This window comes from Hesperophylax consimilis, chromosome 30 (assembly GCF_061612785.1).
Source record: "Hesperophylax consimilis isolate HC1 chromosome 30, BYU_Hcon_1.0, whole genome shotgun sequence".
NCBI lineage: Eukaryota > Metazoa > Arthropoda > Insecta > Trichoptera > Limnephilidae > Hesperophylax > Hesperophylax consimilis.
Window position 1 is genome coordinate 2498215 of NC_142865.1, and position 18256 is coordinate 2516470.

The following is an 18256-nucleotide window of genomic DNA, read 5'->3' on the forward strand; positions in this document are numbered from 1 at the left end:
GGGGTTTCAAAATATTCGCACCTTTCAGAACACCTTCGTAATCTTCGCTAGCTCAAGTGCCCTGAAAGAATCCAGTACAAACTGTGCTGGATGGTGTTTAAATCCAAATGAAATGGCCCCATCCTACATCTCTGAACTATGCATCCCGGAAAACACTGGTCTGAGGCAGTCAACTCTTAGATCAGCAACATCATCAGCTGTAGGCAGACTGATGGAACCTAAGCGCAAGCCAAATACTAAGTTTGGTGATTGCGCTTTCGGAGTATCTTGGCCGAAGGCTTGGAATAAACTCCCTCCGGAACTAAGATCCATAACAAGTCCAACAGAATTCAATTCTAAACTAAAAACTTACCTTAGGTAAAAATCATCCAAATATTATTATTATTATTAAGCGATAATGGAGTAAATCAAACAGAAAATCGTATTAATGGCCATTTTAAAAATAGGAATTGATTTGACGAGAATTCATACTATTACATAATACATGAGACAAGATTTAATTACATTTTAAAAATTTCAATTAGTCCAATTTGACATAAAACGCTCTAACGCTAAACTATACGAAACTACTGAATCCAGTCCAGTCCACGCACACCATGCTACTAGCGTGATAATAATAATATTTGGATGGTTTTTATAGCGACAAATATATAATACATTTCTACTATGATCTATGTTATTACTAACTATATATGGAGATAATATACAGCACAGAAAATATACAGACCTGGTAGGTCACTTGAAATTAACACTTAATTAACATTAACTAATTGTTTATTAGCGAAATTTAGATACAGGATTTAGGACTTAATTGGATATAACTGGACCTCTCAGGAATGGTATATTTAATTTAAGGGTATGACAGCTTAAAAATAAGTTTTTAGTTTAGACCTTAATTCTGTTGGACTTGTTATAGATCTTAGTTCCGGAGGGAGTTTATTCCAAGCCTTCGGCCCAGATATTCCGAAAGCGCGATCACCAAACTTAGTATTTGGCTTGCGCATAGGTTCTATCAGTCTGCCTACAGCTGCTGATGTTGCTGATCTAAGAGTTGACTGCCTCAGACCAGTGTTTTCCGTGTCTTTTCTTTTGATTTTCACAGGTAGGCGATTGTAAATAATTATACAAACAAATTACAGTTAAATGATAATATCATAATAAATAATATTAATCAAATAAAAACAAAAATTTCTAACGTATTCCGGTAAATTTCAGTTATATAAACATAAATATTAGATGCGATTGCAACTTGCGTAGCGTGCTACCAGCACTATTAGTATAGGTAACGCAACGAAAGAAGGAAGCAATAAAAATGCTTAGAATTGATGTATTGGTCTATCTGTGTGAACGTCAAGCGCCGCCCACTAACGCGATAAGGCTCTCTGTCTTGCTTACGCTCACTTACTGTAACTAGTTAGAAGAGAGGCAAGTTTTAACAATACCGTTACGGGGTATACTTACGGGGTGTCCTATTCATTCAGTTCGTAATTTGATTTAAACATACGTGCACCTACATATCGCAAGTGAAATAATTACCAATTTTATATATTTATATTTAATAATATTTCTGGTCAGAATAATAATTATTCCTCGAAAAACAATTAGGTATAAATTCCAATTGCCGTAATTTCCGTGAATTAGGGTCATTATCGATGGAAGTTTGTTATGTACAGCATTCTTACATAAATGACTAAGAATTGTTAGCAATACCATTGTCTTTTTTAAGAATACCTACCCATTTGAATTCAATCCTGAAAATTATCACATTAGTTTAGAAAAAAAGAAGATAAACTTCAATATTTCAATAACGATGTCGTAAAACAAAATAAGTTTTATGTGACCGACTTCAACACGCTTTGGCTTAGAGTTCTCAATTGTGAAATAATCATCAATTGTTTTTTTTTTCAATCTTAAATCGTAACACGCTGTATGTAAATTATGCATCTGTGTGAGTACTGTGATGAAGCCAACTTAACTTGCGAGACCTATAACATACAACTGAAGTCAAACCATAGTCGACGCGTCGCATCGTGTACATCGTGTACACTAGCAAAAGAGTATGGTGGATACTCACGAGCGACGCGTATGCTACGCGCACAAAACTCGAGTCGCTTGTACCTAAGTATCTCCGTGGAAGAATGGTCTAACAGCGGAGAGTTTATTCCAAGCCACCGTAAGAAACAGGACTGGCCAACTGGCCCTGTGCGGGAGCAATAGGAGCAGTAAATTCGTAACAAATGCTAAATGCAAATGTATTTTCAATTTTATTTTTTGCTGGACTATTTTACATCATCACATTACTTCTTTATTTTCACAATAATCTGAGATGAGATGAAATTTAAGATTCTCACGGCCGAAAGAATTATGATCATTGATTTTTGGGGTATTATGTCGTGTTGCGTTTGCTTCCTCTTCCTCTGCCAACGTTTCGGATAGCCTTGCAGCATCCATAATCTGCTCTGATTTGCAGCCTTGTATACGGAGAAACCTTACTGAGATAAAATATTGCGAATTTATTAAAAAAAACTCTTAAAATGATTTGTTTTCCGGTTAAAAACGTGACTGCAGGCCTTTGACGAAAGAATTGAAAGATATCCTGGTAAACTATCAGTATAACACGATAACTTCATAAAAATTTGAATATTTTCGCATTTTGTCAGGAAAAACGCAGGTGCATGATCACGTGTTACAATACATTATGAATGTACTAAAAGTTTATTTCATTCATAATTTTAATAAATCAGCAATACTCATTTTCATCCGTGTAGTGTACAACATCTGCCCTGATGATGGACACCACACGGCTGTCTAAAAAGTTAACCAAAAGAGGAGAAAGCGCTACATGGTTTATTACTGCTAAATAGCTATGTAAAAAACATGATTTAGATAAATTGAAGGTTTTCCTATCGTTTCGCTTGAGTAGAATACAAATAAAAAAATAAATTACTCAGTAAAAAATATAAATGTAAACTACAAAAAAAAATATTTTTCAATGGAAATTTATGAACGCGTAAAGGAAACAACTTAAAACCTAAACATAAAAATACAGTATTATAGCTAAGATTATCTGTGACAGTTTCACTTGATTAACTATTTTGCTATCTTGTAAAAGTATTTACAAAATAAATAAAAACCAATTTTGTGCTTGAAATCGATCGTTTCTAGACTCCGTTGGTCAACCGATTTTAATGCCTATTACCTACAATATAAGGTATATCAAGAATATACACATTTTTGGCTTGTAGCTTCCTCTGAAATCAAATATGATGCAATATATTATGTGTCATCTCTCAAAATATTCAACCACATCTTTTTTTAAAGGTATCTAGATTTTTTTTGTAAGTAGGTACGTATTTACAGATAATAATATTTAAATGAATACATCTTAAAAAATTCTCTCACCGATTTCTGACGTAACAATCCTTCAGAGCGTTTCTGCTTTTCTCCTTGAAGCAATACACTGTCTCTTCTCCGTCCCATATCGTCTTGGGCAGCGGGTACTTCTTCCTCAATCTGTACTTGTCCACAGCACCTGTTAAACAAAACACCTTGTTATCAACTGAAATGTACGATCAACGATAGTTGATCCCCTGGAAACTTTAACCCTTCGACATTTTATCCCCCGGAAAGTAGACCTCTCAAAAGTTGATCCCCCGACGGTAGATCACGAACAGTTGGTCCGCCGGACATTTTATACCCCGGACAGTTGATCCCCTGACAGTTGAACCCCGGTCATTTGATTCCCCGACAGTTAATCCTCCTGACAGTTAATACCCCGACAGTTGATTCCCTGACATTTGAACCCCGGTCATTTGATTCCCCGACAGTTAATACTCCTGACAGTTGACACCCCGACAGTTGATCTCCTGGCAGTTGAACCCCGGTCATTTGATTCCCAGACAGTTAATCCTCCGGACAGTTTATCCACAGACAGTTGTTCCCCTGAAATTTTATCCCCCGGAGAGCTGACCTTCTGACAGTTGATACCCCGACAGTTGAACCCCGGTCATTTGATTCCCCGACAGTTAATCCTCTGAACAGTTGATCCGCCGACAGTTGGTCGGTCCCCTGACATTTTAACCCCGGAAATTTTTCTCTCGACAGTTAAAACCTGGACATTTGATACCCTGGACGGTTGGTCAACCGGACATTGGATCCCCGTACAATTGATCACCCGCACAGTAGATGCCCGGAAATTTGATCCGGCAGTTGATTCCCCGACAGTTGATCCCCAAAGTTCCTACCTAATCATACTTGTACACACAGCATCCGTGAACGTTATAACTATAATATTATTAATACTAGCTTGAGTTCCTGGCTTTGCCCAGAGTTTTTCGAAATCAGATGTAGACGGTAATTTTCCTCATATTTTGAACGTCAAATGTGCAAAATATCATCAATAAGTATAAAATTTCTGCTTCAAGGGGCGGAAAAATGGAATGGGGTAGTTTTCGTTCAATGTTTGGGCAAACAATGTCGCAGGGGACCAGGCTTTATGATCTCCTTAACTCCTTACCAATAACTTCACTAGAGCCAATCTTTGTTCAATGACTGAAATTAATCAACGTTTTATTATCAATCTATTGTCTATTATTCCACCATCCCATTTCAGTGTAGTACCTACCCAAGGGTCTGCCCCTGACCTTCTCAGCCTCCCTGTAGTGCGCTCTGAACCACAGGGCCTGCAGTTCCGGGTGATATCGCGGGCTGAACTGCTGAGATTCCAGTACCACGTACAATTCTTGGTACACCCCTCGATGGAATGCTACCAACGCTCTCGCCCTAGAAATAAAAACAAACAAACTTTCATTTTAGTAAACTATTTTTTAACATAGGAGGCTGTGAAGAAAATATATTTTTACATAGGAGGCCGTGAAGAAAATATATTTTTACATAGGAGGCCGTGAAGAAAATATTTTTTTACATATGAGGCCGTGAAGAAAATATTTTTTTACATAGGAGGCCGTGAAGAAAGTATTTTTTTACATATGAGGCCGTGAACAAAATATTTTTTACATAGGTGGCCGTGAAGAAAATATTTTTTTTTACATAGGAGGCCGTGAAGAAAATATTTTTTTAGATATGAGGCCGTGAAGAAAATATTTTTTTGAAGAGACCCATGTTGTAGGAGGAATGAAAAGTTCAGAAGAAAAACGAGAGGCAAATCGTTCCACAGCCGAGTTGTTGAACTCAAGAACTAGTCGTAGAAACTACCCGTTCTCATGTGACAAATGTCGACCAAAAATGAGTATTGCTGATTTATTAAAATCCTGTTAAAAGCGGGATAGCATTCCATTTATTAATAAAGTTGGTACATTCATTGTTATTGGAACACGTGTTCATGCACCCGCAGGTGACTTGTAACGCAGTTTGCGCTAGCAAAAAAATGTCCAAAGAAGCCAAGCTAGAAGTCCACAATGGAGTGCTGATACCTACCCTTATGTACGGAAGTGAGGCATGGAACTGGCAGAGAAAGGATGAAAATAAACTGAATGCTGTTGAAATGAGATCCCTGAGGCGTATGTGTGGCAAAACCATGTATGATTGTGTGAGGAATGAGGAGATCCGCAAAGAGTGCAAGGCTGATGTAAGTGTTATGAGTAAGATTAAGAAAGGGACGCTTAGATGGTTTGGGCATGTAGAGCGAATGAGCGAAGATAGGAGTGTAAGGAGGATATATGATGCAAATGCGAATGGTAGCAGAAGTCGGGGACGACCGAGGAAGACATGGCACGACCAAGTGAATCAGATACTTGAGTCGGGCCATGTCAAGAGTCAGAATAATAGAAGAGTATGAATGTGAATGAGGCAAGAAGTGTGTGCCAAGACCGAGTTGTTTGGCGGTCCGTCCTCTCTGCCTACCCCAGCGGGGAAACGGCGTGATGCTTAGTTTTTTTTACTAGGAAATCTGTCAATTCTTTCGTTAAAGGCCTGCAGTCCCGTTTTTAACCGGAAAACAAATAATTTGAAGAGATTTTTAATAAATTAGAAATATTTTATGTGAGTGAGGTTTCTCTGTGTACAAGGCTGTTTTCTAATAAAACGTTAATACTTTCAGAATATATCGGAACACGTGTTCATGCCCCTGCGTTTTCCCTGTTAATAAATGATGACGTTATGCGAAAATATAATGATTTTTACTAACACGTCTTCCGACAACGCGTTAATACATCCTTTTTTAAGAAAAGTTTAACATGAAACCTATCAATTCATTCGTTAAGGGCCTACAGTCCCGTTTGTAACAGAATTACGTATAATTTGAAGAGATTTTTAATGAATTAGCAATCAGTAAGTTTTCTCAAGGACAGCATTCCCATCTGACGCTCTAAAGATTGCGGATTCTGCAGACTCAAGAGCTTTATCAATTACCTTGGGGTTCCAGACAAGAGGTGGCTGCCAAGTTAGTTTAGTACTGATAAAATGGTGTTTGATAAATGACAAAAACCATGCATTCATGAAACTTTGGACATCCGCCTCTCTGGCCGACGGGTAAAACTCTCGACTATGAATCCGGAAATCGCGGGTTAAAATCAGCAAAATTAAATAATATTTACCTACCTACCTACAATATAATATTATTGTGTAAAAAAATTGTGTTGATCCTATATTTGAAATGTGAATTTCTTTTGTTTAAATTTCTTAGTGTTAATGTTTACAAGTAAAGTCAGATTTCGTTATTTTTCCTTGTTTGCGTTTTTTTTTTCTATTTTCAAAAAAGCGTTATTTTCTAACTAAGTAGATTTTCTTACATCATATCCCGTGATTTTTCAAGGGTCTGGTATTCTCAGTATTGTAATAATAATTGTAAAAATCTCGTATGTGATACGACCCTGTCTGACGGATTAGCTGCAATAAAAAAGATCATATCAAAAACGTTTAATTATGCATGGCGCCACTATTACACGTAATATATATTTTGATAAACACATTACATGTAATTTTGTTTGATAAGAGAGAAGGTCCTATCGTTAACAATGGCATTGTTTATCTCTAAATAGTATAAAATAATGTCGCTATCCTCGTCTGTCTGTTTGTGCGCTTAATTCTTCTAAACTAGGCAACTAAATTTGATAAGGTTTTGACTATCATTTCGAGAATTTCTTCCCGAAGGGTTTATATGTATAATTCATGCATATTTTATTTTTAGAAAGTACATAAAAGTCGATAATCAAGTCGTAAAAAAATATTTTCGGTTAAATGAGATTAAAAAATAACATCGCCTTGTTACAAAATAGAAATTTTACTGAAAAATTACAATATCAATCAGCTAATGAACATTAGGTAAAGTTATGATTTAAGATTTTCACGGCCAAAAGTATTTTTGTTATTTGTTTTTGGGGTATTATGCCGTGTTGCGCTAACTCCTTCTTTAGCCAACGTTTCGGACAGCATTGCAGTGTCCATCATCAGGGCAGATGTCTTATTTGAGGTTGTGTTAAAATGTGAGCTTAAGTATGAGGTTGTGATACCGTGTTGCCAGCTCCAACCCTCTGAGCTAACATTAACGTATCATTTTTTTATTTAAAGTGGTTTTCTTCGTTTAGCTCTGGTGTATCCGTCAATTACCGGATACCAAGAACTATTAAGCTTAGCTCCATCGTCTCTATTGATGTTAACGGGATTTTTATGAATTTCAATGGCCTCCGTAATCAGCCGTGCTCTATAAGTTTTCGGTCTCCCCAGGATTTCAGGAACAAATCCAAAGTAATGCCCGGTGTCAATCAAATGCTCGGCAATTGCCGATTTGTCAGGGTGGCCGAGTTTACAAGCTCTGAAGTGTTCCGAAATTCTTTTGGAGATAGTCCGCTCTGTCTGGCCTACATAGACCTTGTCACATCCGGAACAGCTGAGTTTATACACTCCATCTGTTTCCAGAGGAAACTTAGTCTTTGCAGACCTCAGTAAGTCCTGTATCTTTGTTGTTGTTCCGAAGACAGTCTTGATATTTTCCTTTCTCAAAAGCTTGGCAATTTTGTCTGTCACATTGTGCACATAAGGCAGGAAGGCACAGCCTTTCGACTCTTGTTCAACTCTGTCTTCGTTTGGTGCAGATTTGGCTCTTATGATTTGCCTTGTCTGACTTGCTGGGTAGCCGTTACGCTCCAGTGCATCGGTCAGCTTCGTAAGTTCCGCTCCGATTTTATGTTCTTCGCATATTCTGGTCGCTCGGGTCACCAATGTATGGATAAGTCCTCTCTTCTGCGCTGGGTGGTGGTGCGAATCAGCGTGTAAGTACCGATTCGTATGGGTTGGTTTCCTATATACAGTATGCTCTAGGCTACCATCGTGTTTCCGCATCACCTCCACATCTAGAAAGGGCAGGATTTTATCTTCGTTTTCCAGTTCCATTGTGAATTTAATTTTGCTGTGGAGAGAATTAAGATGGTCCAGGAATTTGTTTAGTTTCTCCGTTCCATGAGGCCAAATGGCGAAGATATCGTCGACGTAGCGCCACCATACTTTAGGGACAGCCGAAGCTGTGTCGAGTGCCACTTCTTCAAACTTCTCCATAAAAAAGTTGGCTAGTACTAGCGATAACGGACTGCCCATCGCAGCTATTGGCGCTCCTACATACAAACTTTCCCAATACCTCTCAAGATTACTGCAGATGCAAACTGGTAAAACTGAATCGTGGATTAAGGATTCAACAGATCTGATAAGTAAGCTCAAGAAAGTTAAGACTGAGGAAGGAGATATTCTGGTCAGCTTTGACGTCGTGTCACTTTTCACAAATGTGCCTCTAGAAGACTCCATGACAATGCTCAGGGAGATATATGAGGAAGACATTTGCAAACTTTTTGAACACTGCCTCAAAACGGGATACTTTGCATTTCAGGGTGAACTATTTGAGCAATTGGAGGGAGTTGCGATGGGCAGTCCGTTATCGCCAGTACTAGCCAACTTTTTTATGGAGAAGTTTGAAGAAGTGGCACTCGACACAGCTTCGGCTGTCCCTAAAGTATGGTGGCGCTACGTCGACGATGTCTTCGCCATTTGGCCTCATGGAACGGAGAAACTAAACGAATTCCTGGACCATCTTAATTCTCTCCACAGCAAAATTAAATTCACAATGGAACTGGAAAACGAAGATAAAATCCTGCCCTTTCTAGATGTGGAGGTGATGCGGAAACACGATGGTAGCCTAGGGCATACTGTATATAGGAAACCAACCCATACGAATCGGTACTTACACGCTGATTCGCACCACCACCCAGCGCAGAAGAGAGGACTTATCCATACATTGGTGACCCGAGCGACCAGAATATGCGAAGAACATAAAATCGGAGCGGAACTTACGAAGCTGACCGATGCACTGGAGCGTAACGGCTACCCAGCAAGTCAGACAAGGCAAATCATAAGAGCCAAATCTGCACCAAACGAAGACAGAGTTGAACAAGAGTCGAAAGGCTGTGCCTTCCTGCCTTATGTGCACAATGTGACAGACAAAATTGCCAAGCTTTTGAGAAAGGAAAATATCAAGACTGTCTTCGGAACAACAACAAAGATACAGGACTTACTGAGGTCTGCAAAGACTAAGTTTCCTCTGGAAACAGATGGAGTGTATAAACTCAGCTGTTCCGGATGTGACAAGGTCTATGTAGGCCAGACAGAGCGGACTATCTCCAAAAGAATTTTGGAACACTTCAGAGCTTGTAAACTCGGCCACCCTGACAAATCGGCAATTGCCGAGCATTTGATTGACACCGGGCATTACTTTGGATTTGTTCCTGAAATCCTGGGGAGACCGAAAACTTATAGAGCACGGCTGATTACGGAGGCCATTGAAATTCATAAAAATCCCGTTAACATCAATAGAGACGATGGAGCTAAGCTTAATAGTTCTTGGTATCCGGTAATTGACGGATACACCAGAGCTAAACGAAGAAAACCACTTTAAATAAAAAAATGATACGTTAATGTTAGCTCAGAGGGTTGGAGCTGGCAACACGGTATCACAACCTCATACTTAAGCTCACATTTTAACACAACCTCAAATAAGACATCTGCCCTGATGATGGACACTGCAATGCTGTCCGAAACGTTGGCTAAAGAAGGAGTTAGCGCAACACGGCATAATACCCCAAAAACAAATAACAAAAATTAGGTAAAGTTGTTGAATTCCGCTGCTTGCCGCAAGATTATAAAAAAAAACATCACATGATTTCAACTTAAATATCTAATGGATACAACTACGCGACGTTTTTGGCTATACGTACTTTATCATTTGCTTATGATTTCGTCTGGTATTTATTAATAATAATAATTGGATGACTTGTATAGCGCATTTTTGTGCAAAATCACCTCAAGGGCGCTGTACAAACTTGTAATGCATTTCTGCAGTGATCTATGTTATTACTAACTGTATATGGAGATAATATACAGTACAATACTTACCTGGTAGGTCACTTGAGATTAACACTTAATTAACATTATCTAATTGTTTATTGGCTAAATTTAGATACAGGATTTAGGACATAATTGGAAAATTGAATATAATTGGACTTTCTCTTAGGAATGGTATATTTAATTTAACGGTACGACAGCTTAAAAGGGTAAGTTTTTAGTTTAGACCTGAATTCTGTTGGACTTGTTATGGATCTTAGTTCCGGAGGGAGTTTATTCCAAGCCTTCGGCCCAGATGCTCTGAAAGCGCGATCACCAAACTTAGTATTTGGCTTGCGCTTAGGTTCCATCAGTCTGGCTACAGCTGATGATGTTGCTGATCTAAGAGTTGACTGCCTCAGACCAGTGTTTTCCGGGACGCATAGTTCAGAGATGTAGGGTGGGGCCATTTCATTGATGGATTTAAACACCATCCAGCACGATTTGTACTGGATTCTTTCAAGGCACTTGAGCCAGTGAAGGTTACGAAGGTGTTCTGAAATGTGTGAATATTTAGAGACCCCGGTTATGAGCCGTGCTGCTGCATTAAACACTGATTGAAGTTTGTCAATTTGATATTTTGGAAGGCTGGCATAAATGCCGTTGCAGTAATCGAGACGTGAGACTACGTAAGAGTTGATAAGTAGTTTTGTTGCTTCTGTAGGAAGGTTTCTTCGGACAGACTTGAGTTGTCTTAGGTGAAAAAAACCGGTGCTTACAGTCCTATTTATTTGACTTTTAAACATATAAATATATTAAACATATATTTTCCTTACGACATGCAATTATATGTTTAAGTCTGGTACGATTTTGAGTTATCATTGAGTATTTATCTTTTTCATTTAGAATTTAAATAATTGAATTTTTCAAATAAAAGTTTTCAAATGTAAGTAGGTACTTTGAATTCTTCGAATACGCGTTAATAGAATTTTTTAATGAGCTTTCGAAAATTTTCCATGGGTACTGTTAATAGAAACTTCACAGAACTTGAAAAACAACTTTGAAATTTCATGAATTGTTTAAATTTTGTAAAACTACCCGTCCTTAGTGTTTTTCTGTAAAGATGAACTACTTAGAGATATTAAAATGTTATTTATGTGTTTTTTATTAAAATGCACCGTAAGCAAAATGGAAGCGGAATAGTTGCATTTTGTATATTTTAGTGCATTTTTCTCAAGACTCGTTTGAAATAGAGCAAAAATCTCTCGAATAATGCTTTAGTTGCATTTAAAGATACACTATGAATTTTTTCATGCCTATACCATATAAAATAACAGAAAAAAGTGTTTTTAATCATTTTCGGAGCTTACTTTGCAATTTTTTTCTATCGAGAGTATTTTTATATAATTACCCTTTTGGCATAAGAAATGTATGGATATTAGATATGTTAAAAAATAACATGTATTTTTAGTACTTAAATCATTAAAGAGAAATATGTAATAAATCGGTAGAAATTGGGAATGCGTAGACAAGTGACGAAGGCATGTATAAAAATAGGCTACGCACGGCCCGATCTATTGGATGGACATACGGTCGAATTTGCCCCAGCAGGTCTAGAAAATCTTATTACTAAAAACATTGATGTTAACTAATTAACTCATAACTAACACGCCGTTTGCCCGCAGGGGTAGACAGAGGGAACGGACCGCCAAATAACTCGTTCTTGGCACACGCTCTTGCCTCATTCACATTCATACATCGTGTCATACATACTCTTCTATTATTCTAACTCTTGACATGGCCCGACTCGAGTATCTGATTCACTTGATCGTGCCATGTCTTCCTTAGCGTCCCCTACTTCTGCTACCCTTTGCATTCGCATCATATATTCTCCTTACACTCCTTTCTTCGCTCGTTCGCTCTACATGCCCAAACCATCCCTTTCTTAATCTTACTCATTACGCTTACATCAGCCTTGCACTCTTTGCGGATCTCCACATTACTCACACGATCAAACATGGTTTTACCACACATACGCCTCAGGGATCTCATTTCAACAGCATTCAGTCTACTTTCATTCTTTCTCTGCCTGTTCCATGCCTCACTTCCATACATCAGGGTAGGTACCTGCACTTCTCGAGTAATCTCCCGGTAGTATTCTTAATTATTATTATTATTATTTTTTATTTTTATTTTATTTATTATCAATATAAAGTTTTTTTACATGTTTTTTTTTTCGATGTCTGTCTCACTAGGATAAACCTGTGTCTAGACAGACGTATTTGATACATGAATTATAGTTTACATATTTTTTGATACATAAAATATTTCATTACATTAAATGACATTGTGAAAAAGATAAAAAATAATAAATAATAATAATAAATGATAAATTTGTTAATCAGCATCTAGTTGGAGTACATACTTATATAGTATGTACTTGCACAAGAGTTCCAACTGCCCGAGGCACAGTGTGATATTTACATTCTCAGTTATCTTTGGCTGGAAGGGAAGGAGAAATGTAACATGAAGTTTGAAAGTAGGTATAGGGTTTTCCAATAAGAGGTGTTATTTTGAATAGCCAGCTATTTCGGTAGATGTTACTTTTGAAGATGTCATTTTTTGACATTTGACAAGTAGAAACTACGCCATTAGAAAAAATGGAATGATACACGCTTCAACAGCGCATTGAAATTATTAAAATTCACTTGAGTGAATCAAATGCAAATCATTTTGAGTGATAATGCCCATTTCCACCTCGGTGGCTTCGTCAACAAGCAAAATTGTCTCATCTGGGGCTCGGAAAACCCAAGAGTTATTGTTGAAAAGTCTCTCTATCCTCAACGTGTGACTGTTTGGTGCGGCTTATGGTCCGGCGGAGTCATTGGACCTTATTTTTTCGATAAATGAGATTGGAAAAACAGTTACGGTGAATGGATTGCGCTATCGAGAGATGATTAATGATTTTTTATGGCCAGAATTGGATGGTATTGATCTGGACAGCGTTTACTTTCAACAAAACGGCGCTACGTGCCACACAAGCAACGAAACCATTGATCTTTTACGATTGAATATCAAAATAACACCTCTTATTGGAAAACCCTGTACTATAAATAAACCGTAATTGTAAAAAGCATTCACTTTGTGGCTCATCATAATTTACAATAAAAACACATAAATTTGTTTTTATTGTATAAATAAACCACTCACTAAATCGATATCTTCGGACTTTTTGTATGAAACAAATTGGTCCTAAAAACCATAGATATGTCAAAATATAGACAGTAAAATTCTCATTCGGAGCCTACTTATTATACTATACACCAATGAAAAACTCTGAAAGTTTATTCCATAGACTTTCAGAGTTTTTCATTGGTGGATATAGTTAGGCAAACATATGACGTCACAATATTTCGGTTCCAATTTTATATCGGAGTTACCCCCCTGATAGGTGCCTGACTCTTCTGGTTACCAAACACGATTAAGTATTTTGTTTTCTTTCTCCAGGGTTTCCTGAATATTTACTTCTGAACATTTGTGTTCCATGTCTTTGGGGACATCCCAGAATTCTTCTGCAAATAATGTTCTTACGTCAGTGAAGAATACTGACCAATAAATGAAAATCAAAACACGAGTCAGTCAAATATTTAGATATCTCTGTTCTCACGAGCTAATGTAACAAAACTAATAATGAATACCCCATTTAATTTTGTCTGAGACTTGTAACACGATATGAAACTATAAACATTATCATTTTCGTATTCTAATTGAGATATTTGATAAGACGTGCAGAGATAATGATATACACTCATGGAACAATATTATATTAGATTACTGCTCTGATATTTATGTATGTAGGTGTGTTTAAAAATGAAAAGTAGCCGGGTGGAAAAATGCGTCGGATTCCCACCTAGGTGTCGCGGGTCACAAATAACCTGAAAATTATTTGAATTAAAAAATAGCATAAAATTTCATAAAAGTAAGCGCACAGACACACGCGGAGACTGACTTTGCTTTATACTATTTAGAGAAGATAGAAGAAAGATATTGATTTGAGTAATCTGAAAGCATCTTGCCTGCTGTATGCTGATGATGCGGTGCTTATTGCTAACGGCATGGAAGATCTACAGTCTCTCGTGTCTAGGACGAACGAAGTATGTATGAAGAATGAGTTAATGATGAATGTAAGTAAATCTATAGTAATAGTGTTTGAAAGAGAGAGTACGAAAACAGTGTGCAATATAATTGTGAATGAGGAATTCTTGGAGCAGGTTGATGAGTTTGTGTATTTAGGGAGTATGTTCTAGAGAGATGGGAAGGCTGACAGAAATATTGAAAGAAGGGCAAATGCAGGTAACTTCATCAATGGAGGACTGAACGCAGTTGGCGCTAACAAAAAAATGTCCAAAGAAGCGAAGCTAGCAGTCCACAATGGAGTGCTGGTACCTACCCTGATGTACGGAAGTGAGGCATGGAACTGGCAGAGAAAGGATGAAAGTAGACTGAATGCTGTAGAAATGAGATCCCTGAGGCGTATGTGTGGTAAAACCATGTATGATCGTGAGAGGAATGTGGAGATCCGCAAAGAGTGCAAGGCTGATGTAAGCGGTTAGATTAAGAAAGGGATGGTTTGGGCATGTAGAGCGAACGAGCCAAGAAAGGAGTATAAGGAGAATATATGATGCGAATGTGAATGGTAGCAGAAGTCGGGGACGCTCGAGGAAGACATGGCAAGATCAAGTGAATCAGATACTCGAGTTGGGCCATGTCAAGAGTCAGAATAATATAAGAGTATGTATGAGACAATGTATGAATGTGAATGAGGCAAGGAGTGTGTGCCAAGACCGAGTTGTTTTGCGGTCCGTCCTCTCTGCCTACCCACTCGGGGAAAAGGCGTTGTGGTTAGTTAGTTAGAAGATAGATGACGAAATGGGATACTGTTGTACTGATTTTTGTTTGTTAGGAAATCTGTCAATTCATTCGTTAAAGGCCTGCAGTTTTTAACAGGAATACGAATAATTTCACCAGATTTTCATTTTTTTTTCTTGTTTATTCCAGATCTCGGGGAGGGTGGGGCAATCCCACGAGCTCCATATTATACATACATACTTACGAAAGAATTAACCGGTTTTCCAATAAACTTTTATTGAATTGCGAATATATTATCATAATGTCGGAATACGTGTTCATAAAAATCCCAATATTTTTGTATTATAACGAAAATTCTTTGTAGCGTCATATTACCAGCGCCATTGAGGTGATTTTGCACAAAAACGGCGCTACACAAATCATCCAAATATTATTATTATCGCACTCATTCGAATGAGGATCGGACATTGTTCCGTTCCTTCCCATCTTTTTAAAATTCACGTCGTTGACTCCCCAGATTGTACATTCGGTGGTCTAGAAATGGGAACTTTAGATCACTTATTTTTTGGTTGTCCCTCTCTAAACAAATATCCTCTCTTCTATCAAGCCTTATCTAAAATTGCCTCCCCTCCATTCAACATCTCATCTCTTCTAAGTCTGAACTCAACTCCAATTTTCATTATAATTTTGAAATTTGCCCATTTAAATAAAATTAATATTTAAATTCACCTTTCATTTCTCAATAATTTTAAATGATGGCCAAAAACACCCTTGAAGGGTAAAAAGGCAAAACGATTAAACATTCTTAAATTGATGCCCTTATTAATATACAAATTTTATGATTTGAATACATGAAAATAAGACGCACGCTTTTTTGTACGCGAGGTCTTCTGTTCGTAGATCTACTAGTAAATAGATAGATGATGATAGATATTTATTTACGGTTTCTGCTGTTAGTTTATGTATAACTCAATTTGGGAAGCGGCTTTGGGTACCGCCAGAGAACCATTCATTGGATAACCAACACCTCTGCATTACACCCCAGGTCACCCCAAGTGGTTCGCAACGTTTGGTGTATTAGCAGGGTTCACCCGTCACTCCTGGACACACTGATATCTAGATTCTTGACCACCCCTCATACCTTTTTCCTTCCCAGAACTTCTTCTCCTTTCTTTCCATAACTCCACTGTAAATCCAAATATGCGCAAAACTCTTAAATGGGACGTATCTGTAAAATTGACAATGTCTCTAAAGATGTACACATTTTCAACTGGAACTTGAAAACTTATTAAATGAAGTTTGCTAAACTGATAAGCATAATCATACTAAAATACTAAATCAATAACTAAACTTAATGGAACTTTATTGGTCTAGAATATATTAATAATTAATTCAAAATCATGTGTTTTTGGTTTGAAAATTTGGTCGCCTAGAAATGTTTCAGATGCTTTAATTAAATACTGCGATTAGAATACATCCTTGGCCTTTGAAATAATCGAGTATTTTTTTAGATAAATCTTTTTATAAGCCCAGAAAAAAAAAGTAAAGGCCTATGAAAACTGCTTTAAAGTTCAAAATCTCCTACTTACGAACCCATTTTCGGTTATGATTTTATTGTATAGTGTGGCAAATTAAGTTATTTATAAAATGATGGAAAAAAATATATTTATGCCTGAATATCCGCAAAATAAAATAAAAGGCACTTTTTGGCCATGTTTTTTTCTTGCATAAATCAAAACAGGAGGATGGTGTTAAGCGGGAATTTAAACCTTATCGCCATCTACGTAAGGGTTGTTATTGATAGCGGCTCAATTTAAAATATTACACGACGTAGTGCATCGCCTTAAATGTACGACTGTTTGTTTCCTAAATAAAATAAATAAAAAAGACCCATCACACATCATCCATAAAGATGACATTTATTACTGAAACAATGAAATTTTAAATTAAATTATTGCTAACCTTAAAACGCTTTCATTCCCTCTCAGCAACTCGTTCGGCGGCAGACTCCAAAGAAACGTGGCCAACTTTTCGATATCTCCTTTCTGCATCAGAGCTTCGCACATGCACTGCACCTGATCAGGACTAAAGTTAGGACCTCGTCTCAAACCAGGATTCCCAATACCTCCAACGGAGGCGCCGAAAAAACCTGATCCAAGATTCACTTCGATGTCTTCATTAGGAAAATCCACACCTTGAAATTGTCCAGATTTTTCATGATGAAGCTTGCTGTTACTGTCATTACAAGAAGCGTTGAGTCTATCATTAATTAAAGCATGATCATCAATGATTAAAGAAGAACTGAAGTATTCACTGTTGTTGTTTTCTTGTAATCTATTATTTGTTGCGTATTCATTTTTTTTTAAAACTTCTTGTTGTTGATTTTGTCCCAAAATGGGGTAATAACTATTTTCGCAATGTCTTTTAGATTGCTTGTAGAAGTTATTGTTATTACTCTCTTGAGCGCATGAGCTCAGATCTTTCTTAGTGTCATTGTTATTGTTTGAAAAATAGTTATTACTGGTCATGTTATCTTGTCTGTTGTTTTCCGAGCATTGGTTGCTTTGTCCGAAGGCTTTCTTTGGTGTGTCGAAGTATAATTTTTGTTGGAGCACTCCACTGTTTGGTGTTGTCTTTTGGCTGTCCCAGGGTGTTTGCAGAAGAGGGATGTGGAGCAATGATGAAGGAGAATTTCTCAAAGGGTCAGTTTGAGATAGGCTACTTCCCACACTAGAGCTGCAGTCTGACGACGGTGACAGTCTATCTGAAGAAGACGAATCTGATTTTCTGGAGTTCATTTTGGCTTGGTTTTGATATCAGTTCATTTGACAAAGGAGCAACACAGCATTTTACAATTATTCTAGCAAAGTTTGTTTTAAAAACTGTGTTTATAACATCACCAATTATTAGCAAAAAATTACACCATCATTTTATATTCCTCTTCAAATCTGCAATCTTTCAAAATCCTATGTAACGTTATGTAACCTAACCTAACCTAACCTTATGTTTATCACTTTAACTTTATGATCCTTAATTAATTAAATATATCAGTTCACCACATGGT

The 18256-nt window shown here is 37.3% G+C and overlaps 1 protein-coding gene across 1 annotated transcript in view; it reads right to left on the reverse strand.

Annotated features, from left to right (window-relative positions):
- LOC149409513 (protein sine oculis-like) overlaps window positions 1-17990 on the reverse strand; it is a 33748-nt gene extending 15758 nt beyond the window's left edge. The window contains exons 1-4 of the mRNA XM_089649440.1: window positions 17714-17990; window positions 17155-17386; window positions 4625-4782; window positions 3403-3532 (exon numbers count right to left, since the gene is read on the reverse strand). Of these exons, the coding sequence (XP_089505566.1) occupies window positions 3403-3532; window positions 4625-4782; window positions 17155-17386; window positions 17714-17990 (797 nt within the window). The remainder of the gene's footprint in view (window positions 1-3402; window positions 3533-4624; window positions 4783-17154; window positions 17387-17713) is intronic.
- Between the last annotated feature and the right edge of the window lie 266 nt (window positions 17991-18256).